At 45.3% G+C, this 23821-nt stretch overlaps 1 protein-coding gene across 2 annotated transcripts in view; it reads right to left on the bottom strand.

Annotated features, from left to right (window-relative positions):
- Window positions 1–22250, bottom strand: part of LOC148515101 (perlucin-like protein) — a 79089-nt gene extending 56839 nt beyond the window's left edge. For both annotated transcript variants that reach the window (XM_088480447.1, XM_088480448.1), the window contains exon 1: window positions 22166–22250. In XM_088480447.1, the coding sequence (XP_088336573.1) occupies window positions 22166–22208 (43 nt within the window). In that variant the 5' untranslated portion in view covers window positions 22209–22250. The remainder of the gene's footprint in view (window positions 1–22165) is intronic.
- Window positions 22251–23821: the final 1571 nt, after the last annotated feature.

The raw sequence follows: 23821 nt of genomic DNA, 5'->3' as shown, positions 1-23821 counted from the left end.
CCAAACCAAAAAAAAAATATTTTCTGTGTTTGTGAATTGTGTGCGCAGTAGCCGCACGTGCATCAACAAAGTAGTGCCAAGCGTGCGCCTGTGTCATAAGTAAAGGGCCAGCTGGCTTGACCGTTAAAGGGTGCTGTAACCCCCAAAGTACACTCCAGTCCAAACCAAAAAAAAAAATATTTTCTGTGTTTGTGAATTGTGTGCGCATTAGCCGCACGTGCATCAACAAAGTAGTGCCAAGCGTGCGCCTGTGTCATAAGTAAAGGGCCGGCTGGCTTGACCGTTAAAGGGTGCTGTAACCCCCAAAGTACACTCCAGTCCAAACCAAAAAAAAAAATATTTTCTGTGTTTGTGAATTGTGTGCGCAGTAGCCGCACGTACATCAACAAAGTAGTGCCAAGCGTGCGCCTGTGTCATAAGTAAAGGGCCGGCTGGCTTGACCGTTAAAGGGTGCTGTAACCTCCAAAGTACACTCCAGTCCAAACCAAAAAAAAATAATTTTCTGTGTTTGTGAATTGTGTGCGCAGTAGCCGCACGTGCATCAACAAAGTAGTGCCAAGCGTGCGCCTGTGTCATAAGTAAAGGGCCGGCAGGCTTAACCGTTAAAGGGTGCTGTAACCCCCAAAGTACACTCCAGTCCAAACCAAAAAAAAAATTATTTTCTGTGTTTGTGAATTGTGTGCGCATTAGCCGCACGTGCATCAACAAAGTAGTGCCAAGCGTGCGCCTGTGTCATAAGTAAAGGGCCGGCTGGCTTGACCGTTAAAGGGTGCTGTAACCCCCAAAGTACACTCCAGTCCAAACCAAAAAAAAAATTATTTTCTGTGTTTGTGAATTGTGTGCGCAGTAGCCGCACTTGCATCAACAAAGTAGTGCCAAGCATGCGCCTGTGTCATAAGTAAAGGGCCGGCTGGCTTGACCGTTAAAGGGTGCTGTAACCCCCAAAGTACACTCCTGTCCAAACCAAAAAAAAAATTATTTTCTGTGTTTGTGAATTGTGTGCGCAGTAGCCGCACGTGCATCAACAAAGTAGTGCCAAGCGTGCGCCTGTGTCATAAGTAAAGGGCCGGCTGGCTTGACCATTAAAGGGTGCTGTAACCCCCAAAGTACACTCCAGTCCAAACCAAAAAAAAAATTATTTTCTGTGTTTGTGAATTGTGTGCGCAGTAGCCGCACGTGCATCAACAAAGTAGTGCCAAGCGTGCGCCTGTGTCATAAGTAAAGGGCCGGCTGGCTTGACCGTTAAAGGGTGCTGTAGCCCCCAAAGTACACTCCTGTCCAAACCAAAAAAAAAATTATTTTCTGTGTTTGTGAATTGTGTGCGCAGTAGCCGCACGTGCATCAACAAAGTAGTGCCAAGCGTGCGCCTGTGTCATAAGTAAAGGGCCGGCTGGCTTGACGGTTAAAGGGTGCTGTAACCCCCAAAGTACACTCCAGTCCAAACCAAAAAAAAAATTATTTTCTGTGTTTGTGAATTGTGTGCGCATTAGCCGCACGTGCATCAACAAAGTAGTGCCAAGCGTGCGCCTGTGTTATAAGTAAAGGGCCGGCTGGCTTGACCGTTAAAGGGTGCTGTAACCCCCAAAGTACACTCCAGTCCAAACAAAAAAAAAAATTATTTTCTATGTTTGTGAATTGTGTGCGCAGTAGCCGCACGTGCATCAACAAAGTAGTGCCAAGCGTGCGCCTGTGTCATAAGTAAAGGGCCGGCTGGCTTGACCGTTAAAGGGTGCAGTAACCCCCAAAGTAGACTCCAGTCCAAACCAAAAAAAAAATTATTTTCTGTGTTTGTGAATTGTGTGCGCAGTAGCCGCACGTGCATCAACAAAGTAGTGCCAAGCGTGCGCCTGTGTCATAAGCAAAGGGCCGGCTGGCTTGACTGTTAAAGGGTGCTGTAACCCCCAAAGTACACTCCAGTCCACTCCAAACAAAAAAAAAATTATTTTCTGTGTTTGTGAATTGTGTGCGCAGTAGCCGCACGTGCATCAACAAAGTAGTGCCAAGCGTGCGCCTGTGTCATAAGTAAAGGGCCGGCTGGCTTGACCGTTAAAGGGTGCTGTAACCCCCAAAGTACACTCCAGTCCAAACCAAAAAAAAAATTATTTTCTGTGTTTGTGAATTGTGTGCGCAGTAGCCGCACGTGCATCAACAAAGTAGTGCCAAGCGTGCGCCTGTGTCATAAGTAAAAGGCCGGCAGGCTTAACCGTTAAAGGGTGCTGTAACCCCCAAAGTACACTCCAGTCCAAACCAAAAAAAAAATTATTTTCTGTGTTTGTGAATTGTGTGCGCAGTAGCCGCACGTGCATCAACAAAGTAGTGCCAAGCGTGCGCCTGTGTCATAAGTAAAGGGCCGGCTGGCTTGACCGTTAAAGGGTGCTGTAACCCCCAAAGTACACTCCAGTCCAAACCAAAAAAAAAATTATTTTCTGTGTTTGTGAATTGTGTGCGCAGTAGCCGCACGTGCATCAACAATGTAGTGCCAAGCATGCGCCTGTGTCATAAGTAAAGGGCCGGCTGGCTTGACCGTTAAAGGGTGCTGTAACCCCCAAAGTACACTCCTGTCCAAACCAAAAAAAAAATTATTTTCTGTGTTTGTGAATTGTGTGCGCAGTAGCCGCACGTGCATCAACAAAGTAGTGCCAAGCGTGCGCCTGTGTCATAAGTAAAGGGCCGGCTGGCTTGACCGTTAAAGGGTGCTGTAACCCCCAAAGTACACTCCAGTCCAAACCAAAAAAAAAATTATTTTCTGTGTTTGTGAATTGTGTGCGCAGTAGTCGCACGTGCATCAACAAAGTAGTGCCAAGCGTGCGCCTGTGTCATAAGTAAAGGGCCGGCTGGCTTGACCGTTAAAGGGTGCTGTAGCCCCCAAAGTACACTCCTGTCCAAAATAAAAAAAAAATAATTTTCTGTGTTTGTGAATTGTGTGCGCAGTAGCCGCACGTGCATCAACAAAGTAGTGCCAAGCGTGCGCCTGTGTCATAAGTAAAGGGCCGGCTGGCTTGACCGTTAAAGGGTGCTGTAACCCCCAAAGTACACTACAGTCCAAACCAAAAAAAAAATAATTTTCTGTGTTTGAGAATTGTGTGCGCATTAGCAGCACGTGCATCAACAAAGTAGTGCCAAGCGTGCGCCTGTGTCATAAGTAAAGGGCCGGCTGGCTTGACCGTTAAAGGGTGCTGTAACCCCCAAAGTAAACTCCAGTCCAAACAAAAAAAAAAAATTATTTTCTATGTTTGTGAATTGTGTGCGCAGTAGCCGCACGTGCATCAACAAAGTAGTGCCAAGCGTGGGCCTGTGTCATAAGTAAAGGGCCGGCTGGCTTGACCATTAAAGGGTGCAGTATCCCCCAAAGTAGACTCCAGTCCAAACCAAAAAAAAAATTATTTTCTGTGTTTGTGAATTGTGTGCGCAGTAGCCGCACGTGCATCAACAAAGTAGTGCCAAGCGTGCGCCTGTGTCATAAGTAAAGGGCCGGCTGGCTTGACCGTTAAAGGGTGCTGTAACCCCCAAAGTACACTCCAGTCCAAACCAAAAAAAAAAATTATTTTCTGTGTTTGTGAATTGTGTGCGCAGTAGCCGCACGTGCATCAACAAAGTAGTGCCAAGCGTGCGCCTGTGTCATAAGTAAAGGGCCAGCTGGCTTGACCGTTAAAGGGTGCTGTAACCCCCAAAGTACACTCCAGTCCAAACCCAAAAAAATATTATTTTCTGTGTTTGTGAATTGTGTGCGCAGTAGCTGCACGTGCATCAACAAAGTAGTGCCAAGCGTGCGCCTGTGTCATAAGTAAAGGGCCGGCTGGCTTGACCGTTAAAGGGTGCTGTAACCCCCAAAGTACACTCCAGTCCACTCCAAACCAAAAAAAAATTATTTTCTGTGTTTGTGAATTGTGTGCGCAGTAGCTGCACGTGCATCAACAAAGTAGTGCCAAGCGTGCGCCTGTGTCATAAGTAAAGGGCCGGCTGGCTTGACCGTTAAAGGGTGCTGTAACCCCCAAAGTACACTCCAGTCCACTCCAAACCAAAAAAAAATTATTTTCTGTGTTTGTGAATTGTGTGCGCAGTAGCCGCACGTGCATCAACAAAGTAGTGCCAAGCGTGCGCCTGTGTCATAAGTAAAGGGCCGGCTGGCTTGACCGTTAAAGGGTGCTGTAACCCCCAAAGTACACTCCAGTCCAAACCAAAAAAAAAATTATTTTCTGTGTTTGTGAATTGTGTGCGCAGTAGCCGCACGTGCATCAACAAAGTAGTGCCAAGCGTGCGCCTGTGTCATAAGTAAAGGGCCGGCTGGCTTGACCGTTAAAGGGTGCTGTAACCCCCAAAGTACACTCCAGTCCAAACCAAAAAAAAAATTATTTTCTGTGTTTGTGAATTGTGTGCGCATTAGCCGCACGTGCATCAACAAAGTAGTGCCAAGCGTGCGCCTGTGTCATAAGTAAAGGGCCGGCTGGCTTGACCGTTAAAGGGTGCTGTAACCCCCAAAGTACACTCCTGTCCAAACCAAAAAAAAAATTATTTTCTGTGTTTGTGAATTGTGTGCGCACTAGCCGCACGTGCATCAACAAAGTAGTGCCAAGCGTGCGCCTGTGTCATAAGTAAAGGGCCAGCTGGCTTGACCGTTAAAGGGTGCTGTAGCCCCCAAAGTACACTCCTGTCCAAAATAAAAAAAAAATAATTTTCTGTGTTTGTGAATTGTGTGCGCAGTAGCCGCACGTGCATCAACAAAGTAGTGCCAAGCGTGCGCCTGTGTCATAAGTAAAGGGCCGGCTGGCTTGACCGTTAAAGGGTGCTGTAACCCCCAAAGTACACTCCAGTCCAAACCAAAAAAATAATAATTTTCTGTGTTTGAGAATTGTGTGCGCATTAGCAGCATGTGCATCAACAAAGTAGTGCCAAGCGTGCGCCTGTGTCATAAGTAAAGGGCCGGCTGGCTTGACCGTTAAAGGGTGCTGTAACCCCCAAAGTAAACTCCAGTCCAAACAAAAAAAAAAATTATTTTCTATGTTTGTGAATTGTGTGCGCAGTAGCCGCACGTGCATCAACAAAGTAGTGCCAAGCGTGCGCCTGTGTCATAAGTAAAGGGCCGGCTGGCTTGACCGTTAAAGGGTGCAGTATCCCCCAAAGTAGACTCCAGTCCAAACCAAAAAAAAAATTATTTTCTGTGTTTGTGAATTGTGTGCGCAGTAGCCGCACGTGCATCAACAAAGTAGTGCCAAGCGTGCGCCTGTGTCATAAGTAAAGGGCCGGCTGGCTTGACCGTTAAAGGGTGCTGTAACCCCCAAAGTACACTCCAGTCCAAACCAAAAAAAAAATTATTTTCTGTGTTTGTGAATTGTGTGCGCAGTAGCCGCACGTGCATCAACAAAGTAGTGCCAAGCGTGCGCCTGTGTCATAAGTAAAGGGCCGGCTGGCTTGACCGTTAAAGGGTGCTGTAACCCCCAAAGTACACTCCAGTCCAAACCAAAAAAAATATTATTTTCTGTGTTTGTGAATTGTGTGCGCAGTAGCTGCACGTGCATCAACAAAGTAGTGCCAAGCGTGCGCCTGTGTCATAAGTAAAGGGCCGGCTGGCTTGACCGTTAAAGGGTGCTGTAACCCCCAAAGTACACTCCAGTCCAAACCAAAAAAAAAATTATTTTCTGTGTTGGTGAATTGTGTGCGCAGTAGCCGCACGTGCATCAACAAAATAGTGCCAAGCGTGCGCCTGTGTCATAAGTAAAGGGCCGGCTGGCTTGACCGTTAAAGGGTGCTGTAACCCCCAAAGTACACTCCAGTCCAAACCAAAAAAAAAAATATTTTCTGTGTCTGTGAATTGTGTGCGCATTAGCCGCACGTGCATCAACAAAGTAGTGCCAAGCTTGCGCCTGTGTCATAAGAAAAGGGCCGGCTGGCTTGACCGTTAAAGGGTGCTGTAACCCCCAAAGTACACTCCTGTCCAAACCAAAAAAAAAAATATTTTCTGTTTGTGAATTGTGTGCGCAGTAGCCGCACGTGCATCAACAAAGTAGTGCCAAGCGTGCACCTGTGTCATAAGTAAAGGGCCGGCTGGCTTGACCGTTAAAGGGTGCTGTAACTCCCAAAGTACACTCCAGTCCAAACCAAAAAAAAAATTATTTTCTGTGTTGGTGAATTGTGTGCGCAGTAGCCGCACGTGCATCAACAAAGTAGTGCCAAGCGTGCGCCTGTGTCATAAGTAAAGGGCCGGCTGGCTTGACCGTTAAAGGGTGCTGTAACCCCCAAAGTACACTCCAGTCCAAACCAAAAAAAAAATTATTTTCTGTGTTTGTGAATTGTGTGCGCAGTAGCCGCACGTGCATCAACAAAGTAGTGCCAAGCGTGCGCCTGTGTCATAAGTAAAGGGCCAGCTGGCTTGACCGTTAAAGGGTGCTGTAACCCCCAAAGTACACTCCAGTCCAAACCAAAAAAAAAATTATTTTCTGTGTTTGTGAATTGTGTGCGCAGTAGCCGCACGTGCATCAACAAAGTAGTGCCAAGCGTGCGCCTGTGTCATAAGTAAAGGGCCGGCTGGCTTGACCGGTAAAGGGTGCTGTAACCCCCAAAGTACACTCCAGTCCAAACCAAATAAAAAATTATTTTCTGTGTTTGTGAATTGTGTGCGCAGTAGCCGCACGTGCATCAACAAAGTAGTGCCAAGCGTGCGCCTGTGTCATAAGTAAAGGGCCGGCTGACTTGACCGTTAAAGGGTGCTGTAACCCCCAAAGTACACTCCAGTCCAAACCATAAAAAATTATTTTCTGTGTCTGTGAATTGTGTGCGCAGTAGCCGCACGTGCATCAACAAAGTAGTGCCAAGCGTGCGCCTGTGTCATAAGTAAAGGGCCGGCTGGCTTGACCGTTAAAGGGTGCTGTAACCCCCAAAGTACACTCCTGTCCAAACCAAAAAAAAAATATTTTCTGTGTTTGTGAATTGTGTGCGCAGTAGCCGCACGTGCATCAACAAAGTAGTGCCAAGCGTGCGCCTGTGTCATAAGTAAAGGGCCGGCTGGCTTGACCGTTAAAGGGTGCTGTAACCCCCAAAGTACACTCCAGTCCAAACCAAAAAAAATATTATTTTCTGTGTTTGTGAATTGTGTGCGCATTAGCCGCACGTGCATCAACAAAGTAGTGCCAAGCGTGCGCCTGTGTCATAAGTAAAGGGCCGGCTGGCTTGACCGTTAAAGGGTGCTGTAACCCCCAAAGTACACTCCAGTCCAAACAAAAAAAAAATTATTTTCTGTGTTTGTGAATTGTGTGCGCAGTAGCCGCACGTGCATCAACAAAGTAGTGCCAAGCGTGCGCCTGTGTCATAAGTAAAGGGCCGGCTGGCTTGACCGTTAAAGGGTGCAGTAACTCCCAAAGTACACTCCAGTCCAAACCAAAAAAAAAATTATTTTCTGTGTTTGTGAATTGTGTGCGCAGTAGCCGCACGTGCATCAACAAAGTAGTGCCAAGCGTGCGCCTGTGTCATAAGTAAAGGGCCGGCTGGCTTGACCATTAAAGGGTGCTGTAACCCCCAAAGTACACTCCAGTCCAAACCAAAAAAAAAATATTTTCTGTGTTTGTGAATTGTGTGCGCAGTAGCCGCACGTGCATCAACAAAGTAGTGCCAAGCGTGCGCCTGTGTCATAAGTAAAGGGCCGGCTGGCTTGACCGTTAAAGGGTGCTGTAACCCCCAAAGTACACTCCTGTCCACTCCAAACCAAAAAAAAATTATTTTCTGTGTTTGTGAATTGTGTGCGCAGTAGCCGCACGTGCATCAACAAAGTAGTGCCAAGCGTGCGCCTGTGTCATAAGTAAAGGGCCGGCTGGCTTGACCGTTAAAGGGTGCTGTAACCCCCAAAGTACACTCCAGTCCAAACCAAATAAAAAATTATTTTCTGTGTTTGTGAATTGTGTGCGCAGTAGCCGCACGTGCATCAACAAAGTAGTGCCAAGCGTGCGCCTGTGTCATAAGTAAAGGGCCGGCTCGCTTGACCGTTAAAGGGTGCTGTAACCCCCAAAGTACACTCCAGTCCAAACCAAAAAAAATATTATTTTCTGTGTCTGTGAATTGTGTGCGCAGTAGCCGCACGTGCATCAACAAAGTAGTGCCAAGCGTGCGCCTGTGTCATAAGTAAAGGGCCGGCTGGCTTGACCGTTAAAGGGTGCTGTAACTCCCAAAGTACACTCCTGTCCAAACCAAAAAAAAAAATATTTTCTGTGTTTGTGAATTGTGTGCGCAGTAGCCGCACGTGCATCAACAAAGTAGTGCCAAGCGTGCGCCTGTGTCATAATTAATGGGCCGGCTGGCTTGACCGTTAAAGGGTGCTGTAACCCCCAAAGTACACTCCAGTCCAAACCAAAAAAAATATTATTTTCTGTGTTTGTGAATTGTGTGCGCATTAGCCGCACGTGCATCAACAAAGTAGTGCCAAGCGTGCGCCTGTGTCATAAGTAAAGGGCCGGCTGGCTTGACCGTTAAAGGGTGCTGTAACCCCCAAAGTACACTCCAGTCCAAACCAAAAAAAAATTATTTTCTGTGTTTGTGAATTGTGTGCGCAGTAGCCGCACGTGCATCAACAAAGTAGTGCCAAGCGTGCGCCTGTGTCATAAGTAAAGGGCCGGCTGGCTTGACCGTTAAAGGGTGCAGTAACTCCCAAAGTACACTCCAGTCCAAACCAAAAAAAAAATTATTTTCTGTGTTTGTGAATTGTGTGCGCAGTAGCCGCACGTGCATCAACAAAGTAGTGCCAAGCGTGCGCCTGTGTCATAAGTAAAGGGCCGGCTGGCTTGACCGTTAAAGGGTGCTGTAACCCCCTAAGTACACTCCAGTCCAAACCAAAAAAAAAATTATTTTCTGTGTTTGTGAATTGTGTGCGCAGTAGCCGCACGTGCATCAACAAAGTAGTGCCAAGCGTGCGCCTGTGTCATAAGTAAAGGGCCGGCTGGCTTGACCGTTAAAGGGTGCTGTAACCCCCAAAGTACACTCCAGTCCAAACCAAAAAAAAAATTATTTTCTGTGTTTGTGAATTGTGTGCGCAGTAGCCGCACGTGCATCAACAAAGTAGTGCCAAGCGTGCGCCTGTGTCATACGTAAAGGGCCGGCTGGCTTGACCGTTAAAGGGTGCTGTAACCCCCAAAGTACACTCCAGTCCAAACCAAAAAAAAAATTATTTTCTGTGTTTGTGAATTGTGTGCGCAGTAGCCGCACGTGCATCAACAAAGTAGTGCCAAGCGTGCGCCTGTGTCATAAGTAAAGGGCCGGCTGGCTTGACCGTTAAAGGGTGCTGTAACCCCCAATGTACACTCCAGTCCAAACCAAAAAAAAAATTATTTTCTGTGTTTGTGAATTGTGTGCGTTGTGGCTGCACGTGCATCAACAAAGGAGCAGCGCCAAGCGTGCGCCTGTGTCCCATAAGTAAAGAGCCGGCTGGCTCATTTCTTAAAGGGTGGTGTAACCCACAAAGTGTACTACTCTGCAGCAAAAATAAAAAAATATTTTCTGTGTTTGTGTGCGCTTTAGCCGCACGTATATATCAATATAACATAAATGGAGGACCAAACTTTCTCCGATAAAAATAAAATAGGGAAAGATCAAGAACCACTTACTCCTAGTGCTGTTGCTGCTGCTGGGAGTTGTTCATCATCCCAGAGAGGAAGTAGGAACATCACTACTTTTACTAAACGATTGACCCTCCAACAGTCCCTAGCGATGAGGATGAAGTACGACAGCAGTCATCCTGAAGCAAAACGTATAACTGAGGCCTTGACTGCTATGTTGGTGTTAGACGTGCGTCCGGTATCCGCCATTAGTGCAGTGTGATTTAGACAATTGATGGAGGTAGTGTGTCCCCGGTTCCAAATCCTGTCTAGATTCCACCTGCATCCTCAAAGCAGCAGTGACAAGCGTGCGTCTGTCTGTTAAAGGATGGTGTAACCCTCAAAGTGCGCTCCACAAACAATAAAAATATTCTTCTTTTTTCTGTCTTTGTGAATTGTGTGGGCTGTAGCCGCACTTGCATCCTCAAAGCAGCAGCGACAAGCGTGCGTCTGTCTGTTAAAGAGTGGTGTAACCCTCAAAGTGCGCTCCACAAACAATAAAAATATTCTTTTTTTTTTTCTGTCTTTGTGAAATGTGTGGGCTGTAGCCGCACCTGCATCCTTAAAGCAGCAGCGACAAGCGTGCGTCTGTCTGTTAAAGGGTAGTGACACCCTCAAAGTGTGCTACACAAACAATAAAAATATTGTTCTTTCTTTTACTGTCTTTGTGAATTGTGTGGGCTGTAGCCGCACTTGCATCCTCAAAGCAGCAGCGACAAGCGTGCGTCTGTCTGTTAAAGGGTGGTGACACCCTCAAAGTGTGCTACACAAACAATAAAAATATTCTTCTTCTTTTTTCTGTCTTTGTGAATTGTGTGGGCTGTAGCCGCACTTGCCTCCTCAAAGCAGCAGCGACAAGCGTGCGTCTGTCTGTTAAAGCGTGGTGTAACCCTCAAAGTGCGCTCCACAAACAATAAAAATATTCTTCTTTTTTTTCTGTCTTTGTGAATTGTGTGGGCTGTAGCCGCACTTGCATCCTCAAAGCAGCAGCGACAAGCGTGCGTCTGTCTGTTAAAGGATTACATCGGTGACAGCATCCAAGTAGGCATGTCAGACAGTCCGTACCTGTACTGGCAGGAAAAAGAAGCAATTTGGAGGTCCCTGTACAAACTGGCTCTATTTTACCTGAGTTGCCCCCCCTCCAGTGTGTACTCCGAAAGAGTGTTTAGTGCAGCCGGGAACCTTGTCAGCGAAAGGCGTAGGAGGTTGCTTCCACAAAATGTGGAGAAGATGATGTTCATAAAATGAATTATCAACTCTTCCAGGGAGACCAGCCTCCAGAACGTACAGAGGGACATGTGGTTGTGGATTCCAGCGGGGACGAATTAATACTCTGTGAGGATGAGGACGTACACAACACTGAAGAGGGTGAGGAATCGGTGGATGAGGAGGATGAGGACGACATCTTGCCTCCGTAGAGCCAGTTTGTGCAGGGACAGATTAATTGCCAGCTTGTTTTGTGGGGGCCCAAACGAACCAATCATTTCAGCCACAGTCGTGTGGCAGACCCTGGCGCTGAAATGTTTGGTTTGTTAAAGTGTGCATGTCCTGTTTATACAACATAAGGGTGGGTGGGAGGGCCCAAGGAGAATTCCATCTTGCACCTCTTTTTTTTCTTTGCATTATGTATAGTTTGGGGCCTAGTTTTTCAAACTGCCATCCTGTCTGCCACTGCAGTGCCACTCCTAGATGGACCACGTGTTTGTGCCGCCCACTCGTATCTCTTAGCATAGTCATCCAGCTACCTCGGTGCAACCTTTTGGACATAAAAACACTATTGTGAGGTGTTCAGAATAGACTGGAAATGAGTGGAAATTAAGGTTATTGAGGTTAATAATAGCATAGAAGCAGAAAAACCCACAAATTCTGTGATTTTAGCTGTTTTTATGCTTTTTTTCAAAAAAATACAGATCCAAAACACAAAACCCAGAACCAAAAACACGGAAGGGTGGTTTTGGAAAAACGAATCCAGATCCAAAACACGAAGAAAGATCCAGATCCAAAACCAAAACACGAAAAGTGGCCGGTGCACACCCCTAATATATATAGATATATATATATACACACACATACACTCACAGTGTATATATATATACTCAGACAGGCAGACATATGTTGGCTATAAATAATGCAGGTAACTTACTGACTGTCAGAATTTGTAGGCTGCTGGCTCCTATGCTGGCTGCTGCTGTGCCTCTGTGTACAGTATAAAAACAAACAAATATAATTTGCGCTCCAAACTGGGAGTGCAGCCACTCGACTTACAAAATGGAGATCACTATCTCCAAAACAGACTTAGAAAAATACAGACAACAAGTCAGGCGATCTCCACTGGGTTATAATCAAAGTCTCTTGTAAGTCTCACGTGTGAAAGTCTTGATTGTTCTAATAAGAATTCCAATTTCCATCCTTCGACGTAAATAATAATAAAAAAAACTTTTATTTGGTCATAAGGCTCACAGGAAGCGCACATAGAAGAATGTTGAAAATTGAAAATGCGTACCAGAGGTAGGGGTGTAATCAGTACACCAGCATGCATGTAATTAAACAGATTAATATCCGGAATAGAAACCTGCTCCAGCACAAGTTAGTGCAGATAATCCTCCAGGATGTTCCCCTCTGGTGTAGTTGCTCCCTCTTTTCACCAACGCGTTTCGACCGCCAGGGTCTTTGTCAAGGTGTGTGTTTTGAGGTAAAATACAGTCCTTATATACCCCCTCCCTTCCTGTCATTGGTTAGGAAATGGGATATACTGATTTTCCTAGTATCCATTAAAAGATGCAATATATATATCAACATAATGATAATGAGCATAATACTTTCTTATAAATTTCATTGTTTCATATAATAACCTATTGTTTTATACAAGTGAATTTGTTACTTCCGGGTTCGGATGGCTGATGACACGCACCCAAAGGATGCTGGATGTTTTACTCACTGCCTTGTGACCCCATCACGTGATCATAATTATCTGATCATGAGTCTGTTGTTGCATGGTTACTGTGTGTAACTAAAGTAACCTCCCATGGTTGCATCGCGTGGTCGGGACTCTCCGATCATGTGTGCATAGCAACCCACGTGAACGACACGACATCCGAAACCAAAACAGCATCCATCAATTCCCAACACATATGGGTGGTGCCAAAAGCGGGTCGGCTGTCAATAGACAAAACGGTGCATTCCATAGTGTGGAACGCAAATAAAAAACCTATCAGGATTAAGTCAGAAACAAATTATCTAACAAAGTGTAACCTGCTGAGGAATGTGGTTTATATAATAAATGGGATATACATGTTTAGAGTGAACCATATATGAAAAAAGTGTCAATCCATTGTTGGCAAATCTAAAAGATACAGTCCCACAATGTGGGACCACAGTAGAACCCAAAGAACCAAAGGTGGTCTGAGGAAACCATTGGTTTGAAAGTCTCACAGGGTTTGAAACCATTCACTCTCCAGTCATTTTAAAAAACATAATTCTTGCTCTGTTGATGGGATTAAAACAGTGGTTGGCATCAAACAAATTAAACAACATTGGAGAAAAAGAGGAATTGACAATGAGCTAGCCAGAACTGAAATTAAAATGATTTATGAATTACGAACATTGGCTCCATCAGGTCTCAACAGTGAGTTTGAGATCAAATGTTTTTTATGATTTTGGTATGATTTTAGATTTCTTGTATATGTATTTATATTTTTATGTCTCACATTTTTTATTTTAAATTCTGAGCATACTACAGTCTGCACCTTATTTGCCATTTTGCACGTTAATTTATTATTAGTAGTGTTTCGCCCAAAATTAACAGCATTTCCTCAGACCACCTTTGGTTCTTTGGGTTCTACTGTGGTCCCACATTGTGGGACTGTATCATTTAGATTTGCCCACATGGATTGACACTTTTTTCATATATGGTTCACTCTAAACATGTATATTCCATTTATTATATAAACCACATTCCTCAGCAGGTTAAGCCATATATTAGTCCTAATACACTGAGGGCCTGATTCAGAGCCGCTCGCTCTGACAGAGCGCTCGCTCTGAATCAGGGCCGGTCTTTTTTTTTTTGGGATCGGCCTCTTGGCAGCTCGCATAGCCACCCACAGCTAATGCGAGCGGCCAGGATGATGGTCGCGATGGTCAAGACCATTGCGATCATTGGGCTTGCGATGAGACCCTTGTGGTAGGGTCTCATGGCCGCAAGCCCTAGAGAGCTTTCGGCTCAAACAGAGCCAAAAGCTTTCCCACTGACATCTCGTGGGAACGCCTCCGTTTGGGTAGCCACCCGGCCGGCCCGCCCACCAAAGGGGGCGTGCTGTCACTCAACATCGACAGCACACCCCCTTTGGTGTGAGACCCGGAGCGACGGATTGCCCGTCGCTAGCCGGGTCTCGCGCATGTGCACGACGGAGCCGGCACCGTCGTGCGCATGCGCTGTGGGCCACCATCGACCCGGTTGCGAGTGCTCAGCGCTTGTGACCGGGTCTGAATCAGGCCCTTTGTTAGATACTTTGTTTCTGACTTAATCCCGATAGTTAGGTTTTTTATTTGCATTCCACACTATGGAACGCACAGTTTTGTCTATTGACAGCCGACCCGCTTTTGGCGCCGCCCATATGTGTTGGGAATAGATGGATGCTGTTTTGGTTTCGGATGTTGTGTCGTTCACGTGGGTTGCTATGCACACATGATCGGAGAGTCCCGACCACGTGGTATGGTCAAATGCAGTCACTTTGGGGGCGAGTCAGCTCATTGCGTATCCCCGGACACCCTAGTCACGTGACCAGATAGTTCCAATCATGTGACAGTGACCATTCATCTGAATGCCCTTGGATGTGTGTCATGTGATCGGGGAATCCCGATCACGCGATGCAACCATGGGAGGTTACTTTAGATACACACAGTAACCATGCAACAACAGACTCGTGATCAGATAATTATGATCACGTGATGGGGTCACAAGGCAGTGAGTAAAACATCCAGCATCCTTTGGGTGCGTGTCATCAGCCATCCGAACCCGGAAGTAACAAATTCACTTGTATAAAACAATAGGCTATTATATGAAACAATGAAATTTATAAGAAAGTATTATGCTCATTATCATTATGTTGATATATATATTGCATCTTTTAATGGATACTAGGAAAATCAGTATATCCCATTTCCTAACCAATGACAGGAAGGGAGGGGGTATATAAGGACTGTATTTTACCTCAACACACACACCTTGACAAAGACCCTGGTGGTCGAAACGCGTTGGGTAAAAGAGGGAGTAACTACACCAGAGGGGAACATCCTGGAGGATTATCTGCACTAGCTTGTGCTGGAACAGGTTTCTATTCCGGATATTAATCTGTTTAATTACACGCATGCTGGTGTACTGATTACACCCCTACCTCTGGTACGCATTTTCAATCCCACTATCCGTGTAGATTTATGTTTTAGTTTTTAACATTTACTGTACTTCACTATATGTGATTTTTTATTTTTATTTTATGTGCGGTTCCTGTGAGCCTTATGACCGAATAAAGGTTTGTATTATTATTACTTACGTCGATGGATGGAAATTGGAATTCTTATCAGAACAATCAAGACTTTCACATGTGAGACTTACAAGAGACTTTGATTGTAACCCAGTGGAGAGCGCCTGACTTGTTCTCTGTGTACAGTATGTCTCCTGCTTGATGCAGGCAGCGTCCAGTGCTACCCGTGCACATAAATGATCCTGGAGGTGCCGAGGCGGGCCGCAGACAGCCTGAAGGTAGAGCCGTCAGCAATGACTGACAGGCTCCGCATAGGCTTATGGAGGAGTTCACCCGTCGGCCATATTTGTTTAGGTCCAGAAACACTGCCCGATCGGAGCTGAGCTCAGATCGCGGCAGAGAGCTGGGCCCTAAAAGGCATAAAAAGGGGCCGGCCCAGCGGGAAACAGCCCAGCATCCTGACGGCCCAATCCGCCCCTGATCCTGTGTCATAGTATATGTGCTGCATAGCTCCCTATTAAACATGGATGTTAGTTATAGCTTTTAAGTGGGTTTTCCGAAGCAGGCCCATACTGACTATTAATTCTTGGGTGGAGGCACTGATGTAGAAAAGTACACCACTCTACAGGATATTAAGGGTGAGTACAATAGACTACGAGGGAGTTAGTAACCGGGTGTCCCTTTAGAGGTTAAAGGGAGCTTACACATATCTCAGTCTAATTAATCAAATAATGAGCCAGCAGCAGCAAATGCATACCTCCCAGCCATGCCAGTTTCTGTAGGGCAATCCTGATTTCAGGGGACTGTCCCCCCAACCTGCAATCAGGATGCTCATCCCAATTTGCGCAGTTTGAGAGATATTTCCAGAAAAATAGTATTTTTATATGAGAAAGCCAATGTGGACATACCCACATCGTCAATGATGCACATTGTCCCTAGCGCTTGGTGAGGAGATCAAACAGGATATACAACAGCCGATTGGCTGGCGGCCGAATAAAAGAAGGCGATCTAAAAGGACAAGGGTGCTTCTGACGAAACGGTACCAGACCGAGAAACGCGTTAAGCCACGCCCCCTGATGTCAAACCAGGAAGCAAGCAGCGGCAGCTAGCGTTACACGCTGCAAGCCACGAGTCTGCAGAATCATAAGCTGTTCCATACACAGCACCGAGGACCGAATGCATTTTAGAGACACGGTCTTTCAAACTGCTCCCCAACGTCAGCTACTGGCGCCATATCGACAGGAACACTGTGCACAGTGAGTAACCCCTTCCATCTAGTGGAGTTACCATAACAACACCTGAGTTGCTGATTTATGGGAGTTCAATCATCTCTAACACTCGAAATGTTGATTTAATATGGAATCTGCTTGAATGCATCTGCACCCTACAATTTATTAACTTCTCAGTGTCTGATCAACACTAGAGGAATTTGTTGTATACACCCAGACCTCACTACTGACATTGCTTATGCCTGTCTGGGTCTTTCTGATGGCTTACTAACTGAATGGCTGCTGATTCTGCTTGCTTTGGCTACTAACCATATTGAGCTGAATATACATACATATTCATTTGTCTATATTAACTAATCCTGGTTGACATTACTGCATTTTTTCAACGAGATTTATTCTCAATTCATGTTATGTTTAATGTATATTTTTCTGTGATTGTCTGTGTTTTTATGTGATTGAATTTTTATTATCTGTGGTCCTACTACAGTTATATATGTATCTTTCAATATGTTTTACTTGAATAAATGTGTTTAAACAACTAATATCATCTGGACAGTTACAGTCAGCGCTCCACTACTTTTTCTTTTTTAACACTTATGTGAATAACAAATAGGAGGGTCAGCTCCTCCAAGTGGTAGCGAGTGAACTATATACATATATTCATTTCATCTCTCCATAGCGCCAAATAGGGAGTCCCCCCTTTTTTGGGTTTCTACCTTTCGTCAATGATGTGATCACACCCCAGCGTGCCATAACCATGCCTCCTCCCCAATTATCATCAAGCAATTTTTCGAGGTATGGAAAATGGCATCTGAAAGCCCATGGTCTATATTCACACTTTGCAATTAGGTGATCACCAAATGGTAATTTAAGCCCAAAATCAGGTTTTCATATAAATAATTAGGGAGAGATGTATCAAACCTGTAAGAGAGATAAGTGGGTGAGTTGCCTATAGCAACCAATCAGCTTCTGTCATTTCACAGACTATGTTAGACAAATGATACAGTAGCTTGTAGCTGATTGGTTGCTATGAGAAACTTCTTTACTTTATCTCTATTGAAGGTTGGATACATCTCCCCCTAAATGACCATTCTAAATAAATTGCAAACTAAATAAAATCAATGTTATCACTTTTGAAAGGGTTGTGTGACGTGGTAATTAATAAGCTTAGATGCCAATGCTAGGTGTGCAAATACTGAAACTGTAGCAGATTAGATAGAAGGAAGGATATAACAAACACATGGAGGAAGAGGGGTCATAAAAACAGGAGCAGAGATACACGTTATCTCCTTTCCCTAAGGATGCTTTCTCTGCAGTGCTGACTCTTGGACATTGTGACTCTACACAGCAGCGTAAGCAGTAACTCACACGCCTCTGCCTGGAAATAATTCTGTTCTCTCTGTCCTGTCCCTATTTACCAGGTACAGGGCATAATGAGTAATATGGGCATTTCCCTAGCTGATCCTAAAATTGGTTTAGCATCAACAATACCTACAGTCAGAAAAGTAGGGGAGGGTGATCAACACATGTATTGAAATATTACGTGCATGTAGCAGTTAGACCCACCTTCACATATGTGACATTTAGGGGCCTATTTACTAATACATTCTGCCATTATAATATGAGACATTTCTGCTTGTTTTAGTGCAGACTTCAGTGTCACTGGAATGTAACAATACAGACAGCAGGCAATATCACCGATATCTCCTGCTCTCTGTCTACCAGCCTTTGCATCAACCATCTCCATCGTTTTCTATGGGGATGGTATATAACAAGATGTGCATAGCTTTGCATGCGTGGGCTAACGCCATTTTTAGATGGCATTAGACGGTAACCTTTAATGGGGAAGCCCTGCTGGAGAGAGATCTAGTAATTCCTCTCTGGTGGGCTGCAGGAGATTCCGATGTGCCTTTTGTGTATTGAGCATGTGTAGATGGAAAACCAACCAGAAGCCTGCCCAGTGTCTGAAGGCATAAGTAATGTGATCGCATATCATACTGGCCTACACTTTTGAGCTCCTCTCCAGGAAAATCCTGGAGAGAAGGTGCAGCTGGTCGCTGAAGGGGCTGTTGTGTGTCATGAAGTCCATAATCCCGCAAATTGTGAATCTAAGAAGAGCCCCCCATCCCACGGATGAGCGATTCCCAGTATTACTCTCCCCATCCTGCCTACTTCATCAGGAAGTGGGCAGAGAGCGGGAGATTTCCCCACTCTTCCGGGGTTCTGGAGGACTACCCAAAAAAATCGATAGACACCCAGATGTTCCTTGAGAGTAAATATCTTGTACCGTATGAACACTTTATATCTTACTGATCACCGGGATAGGCTCTGGATTTAAAATGGTAAATTTGAAACAAAAAAGAATCCTAATTGCTGCGATACGAATCTTAATTTTCGGGGACACACCCTATATTATAATAAATACGCCCTTAAGTATCTTGAAGTGCATTAGTGCCCTCCATTGACCATTGTTATACACAACTGAAATACCTTGGTAAGACATTCCCACACGTTATGCACATTATCTCATAAAGGGGCCTATTCAATATCACTTAATTTTTACAAAAGCAGCTGAAAATTGACATTTTCAGCTGTAATTGTAAAAATTAAGTATTCAGGCCATTCATTACGAAGGTGAAGCAGGAGATATCAAAGATATCTCCTGCTTACCCTCCTCTGGCGGAATGGCCTGGACAGAATTCATCAAGCTACGAAAATGTTATATTTTAGGGGCTTGAGTGCGGGAGCATTCGCTTCCTCAGATGGTGAATGCTCCCAATACCCACTCCTTCAATATGGGAAGGAGTCCCGGGTCGCGAAGAGGGATCCTGTAGGATCTCTCCACCCCTGTCCGGCTCCTTCCACCGTATGTCGGGGCTCTTGTGCGCATGCGTGACCTGTAGGTCGCGCATGCGCAGTCTCGTCACTGCTCCGAAAGGAGCAGTGAAAAGTTTCACTGCTCTGAAAAGGAGCAGTGAAGCCACTCGCGGGACAGCTGATTTTGCAGCAGCTGTCACCGCACCAGGGCAATGATGAATTTCTCCAGAATCCGCGGTGAGTTAGAATGTTAATTGTCGGACCCCACTAAGTAACATCATGAATAAGCTCTATAGTCATTTTTTTTTAAAAAAGCATCAGGTTGTAATGTAGAGTTAATATAAAAGTAAGAGACCATTCAAATTCCACAAACTTTTGAACTTTTCAAAAATGTATATATTACTGGCAAATGAGGAGTTAACCCCAGAAGTGTCTGTTTTTCTGTCACACACAGAGTTCCTGTGGAGAGAGGTGTTATGCAATCAATGACCTGTTTATTTCTCTCCTTTATGAAGATCCATCTGCTACACCCCGTGACAGTGTGACACAGTAAGGCAAAAAGAAACTAAAATGCGTGAAGGGCGTACAGTGCCAGGGGGGCCCCATACTGCTCACCCTGTACCAACCAGCAGGGGCATATTAAGAGAGGAGGGGGCCTGTGTGGATTCCCTGTCCGGGGTCCCCTCCTCTGTCACCGGCAGCCAGCAATGCGCTGACCGTAGCAGTAGACTCTGGGCACTAGTCTGTGCCCAGATTCTACTGCGCATGCGCAGGTCACCGAGAAAATGGCAGCGGCAGCCATTTTCCAGGGGTTTTGTGCAGCACTGCTACAGCAAACGTGGGATTTCGGAGAGGTATGTATTACAATTATGAGTTCAGGGTGTGTGGTGTGGGACAGCTCCATGTACCCAGTTGTCCCGGTCAGGGCCGGATTATAGGGAGGGTGACAGGGGCTGTTGTCCCAGGGCCTCCACACATAGGGGACCCCCACACTCTGTCCCCGGCACCATCCCCAAGATGAACAGTGTTTGTTTTCTTTTTCAACAGACTCGGAGCCGCCTGCCGCGGCTTGCGATTAAGTCCCGCCCCTCTTGTTTTTTGGCTCTGACCCCTTCTGCTGCTGCTGCCTCTGAAGTAGTAATGTATATGTGTATCTGTGTGTGTATATATGTATGTATACAAGTGTGTATATATATATATATGTGTGTGTGTGTCTAGATATATATATATATATATATACATCTTCTAGACACACATCAGGCAGGCAGACCAATGTATGTGTTTGTGTGCATATATATATATTAGGGATGTGCAAGCTCGGATAGGTTCGAGTTTGCATGCCGAGTTCGGATTTTTCCCTCCAAAAAACGGGACTCAGAAAGAGGCAAAACGTCATCTTGCATGGACAATCATCATCATTCCTGGACTTTTGTCCAGGAATGATGATGAGGACCTCTCTCAGCGAAGCAAGAGCAGAACTCAATTACTGTATTGCCAAAACGTTCTCCGGTAACATTGTGCTAAAGCTTTTTTTCCAGAGACTTCTCTACTGAGTATGCGCAGTTATCCAGGAAAGTGGCTGATGCACCATTTTTCCCGGTGATTTCTGTCTACAGCGGCAGCCAACGTGGGACGAGGCAAGTATGATCATATGGGTACAGGGTGTGTGGTGTGCGCCCTCCTGGACCCAGGGGCACATGTGCATCCATTATAGATACACTAATGTCTGCACACTATATACAAAATGTTACCATTTATTCTTATTCAACAGGCTTTATAAGTTATTTATAAAGAGAGTATTAAAAAAAAAAATGTAAACGGTAACAACCCTCAACAAACGTGACCTGACAATGGGGCATATTCAATTGGGAGCGAGGTTTAGCGAGGAAAAAACCTCACACCCCTTGCGCCCAATTTTGGATTTACGCGGGTATGCGTGCTCCCGATACTTGCGGCATCCAGTTCAAAAAAAGTGGTCATGGGGTCTTCAGCCCTGAAAACCCTGTGCCGCGTAAAAAAAAAATGTAAAAAAACAATCACACTTACCTGCCCCGGGGTCTCCGATGGTCTCTGAGGTTCCAGGTGGCCTCCCCTCCATCTTCTCACTGGGAGGGGGCTGCTGGGAGGCACAAGGGCTGCTGAGAGATGTAGTTCTCCCAGCGCCTATTCCGGGGGGGGACACCGGGGGTCACACACACACAGTCACACACTCATACACACTTACAAACACTAAAGCTGGCCACACACTAGACCAACTTGCATCCAACCAGCCAACTAGTTGATTGGTTGGAATGAAAATCTGGTAACGTATGGGAGTAACTGATGATCAGCAATTTGCTCCTAAATGCAAGAAAACAGATGAAAAGTTTTTTAAATGTTTGATCTAAACTATTCGTTAAAACAACAGATTTGGTCCATTTTCCAGTGTTTGGGAGCAAATTGCTGATTGTCATTTGCTTTCATACCTTACCAGATTTTCATTCCAACCAATCAACTAGTTGGCTGGTTGGACAGATAATCTTTAGATGTGTGGCCAGCTTAACCCTGACTCACACTGCATACTCACCGCTGCTGCAGACCCGACGGTGGATGCGAAAGAAGATGCAGAAGACAGCGATGCAGAATGTAAGTAATTAAGGACTAATTAAGCTAATTGGAAACTTCCAATTGCTTAATTAGTCCTCAGGGGGGGGTGCCGCTGGGGTCCCAGAGCAAGTCCCACTGATTTTTCCTAAAAATAACGATTTTAGGAAAAATCTAACTTGCTCTGGAGATGCGTGAAAAGAAAATCTCCCAGTGCTCGAAATAGAAAAAAACACGCACACCTAATTGAACCGCAAAAATCCCGCACCTGCAGGAAAAACCACACAGGTGCGGGATTTTTGCTACTCTCATCCCCAATTGAATATGCCCCATTGTGGTGCATCAGCATGCACCAGTGTTATCTGTTACATACGTGGGTGCACAGACTCAGTAATGTCCCTGGAAACTACTTAAATTGCTGCCATCTATGGATACTTAATAAAGTCAAGTGTATTTTGTATTTTTCTGTATATTTTGTTACCTGGATTGGATTCATCCACTGATCGCTCGTAATCATTCTTCATTTCTCCTAGAGGTAATACCTGGTCCCAGACCTGTATCCTCGGTGTCTCTCTTCTCTGTGATAGATGTAACTCACCACTGGAGCAAAAAACAAGTTCACATGCCCTCCTGCCCTTCCTGTGATCATGTGGGAGGGGGGTTGCAGAAATCGTTGGAGATATAATTCAGGAAGCTTATTAAAATGCTGATATCAGCCTAACTCAAAATATCAGCAAAAATGCATAGTTTGTTCCCCATAGTGAAAGGATACATTTCAGTCATATTACTTTCTGCGTAGCAGTCAATGGTAGATGATACTTGTTGGGGTGGCAGTACAATAGAGCCATCTAGATCTTTTTGTTCCTGCTCATTGTCAGATACTATAGTAGTAGACTCCAGAACAAGTGGCACTGTGGGGGTTTGCACGCTGTCACTTTTAGGGCATAAATACAGATGTGTCCTCCTATACCTTTGCTGTGGTCACACCAACGGACCTGGCGATTTGGCTGCGCCAAGCGTCCTATTTTCTAAAATTTGTATATTTTTTGCACTTCTAAAATGACAAGAAGCAACAAAAACTACACTGCACATGGGAACGCCTCCATCTGGGCAGCCACACCCCCGCACGCCCACCAAAGGGGGCGTGCTGTCACTCAACATCGACAACACGCCCCCTTTGGTGCGAGACCCATAGCGACGGCTTGGCCGTCGTTATTCGGGTCTCGCACATGACGGAGCCGCCTCCGTCGAGCGCATGCGCATTTGGCCAACATCGACCCGCTTGCGAGTGCTCAGCGCTCGCGAGCAGGTCTGAATTAGGCCCTCACTGCGGTCGGCACTACACTGGGTAACTAGGACGGGCTGGTACCTGCCCTAGTTACGCCACTGTCCAGGCAAATATGTGAACAAAGTATACTTAAGTTTGTTTAACACGAAACACCAACAGAGTTAACACCTTTATAAACAATTTATGATTAGTACCCCATTTTTTCAGGCCCACTCATCCACAAGAACAGCAGAGAACAAGAATGAAGGAAGGTCTCTGATTCTCGCATTCTTTCCCTGCATCCTCTTTATGAATCCAACTGGAACCCTTACTTCATCGTGACTCCATGATCTTCATAGACATAATGTACTATATGTACTGTTTAATCTCTTGGTATGTCTGCTCTCGCTATCCATTTCTCATCTTACTGTATGTGCTGTTTAATAATTATCGCCTGACCTCCCAATCCCATAAAAGCACATACACATTGAGCTATAGTTATATTATCATAGTGTTATGCTGTCATAGTGTTATGGTGTTATACAGTTATACTCAGGGGAGTAACTAGAATTTTGTGGGCCCCATAGCAAAATTTTGAAGGCCCCCCCAATGATTATTGAGAGACATCTTTTTCCACCATAGTTTTTTCTAACATTGCTTATTTTGTCTCCCTACATATTTAAGAAATCATGTGGCATAAACAGCCAGACTGCTTTCCCACCAGAGCCTGGGGGTGGACAACACACAAGTATGAGCGGTCTATAGGCGCGGTCCTTTGGTTGGAAAGTATTGATCCCCACTAAATTCGGACATCGGTGATTAACCCCTCTCAGAGAAGAAGAAAAACACGACAGGCGATTATTCCACAAT

This window comes from Taudactylus pleione, unplaced genomic scaffold (genome assembly GCF_031769625.1).
Source record: "Taudactylus pleione unplaced genomic scaffold, aTauple2 ptg000253l, whole genome shotgun sequence".
Classification (NCBI taxonomy): domain Eukaryota; kingdom Metazoa; phylum Chordata; class Amphibia; order Anura; family Myobatrachidae; genus Taudactylus; species Taudactylus pleione.
Note: the sequence above shows the minus strand (reverse complement) of the source record. Positions and strands in the feature narration are given on the sequence as shown.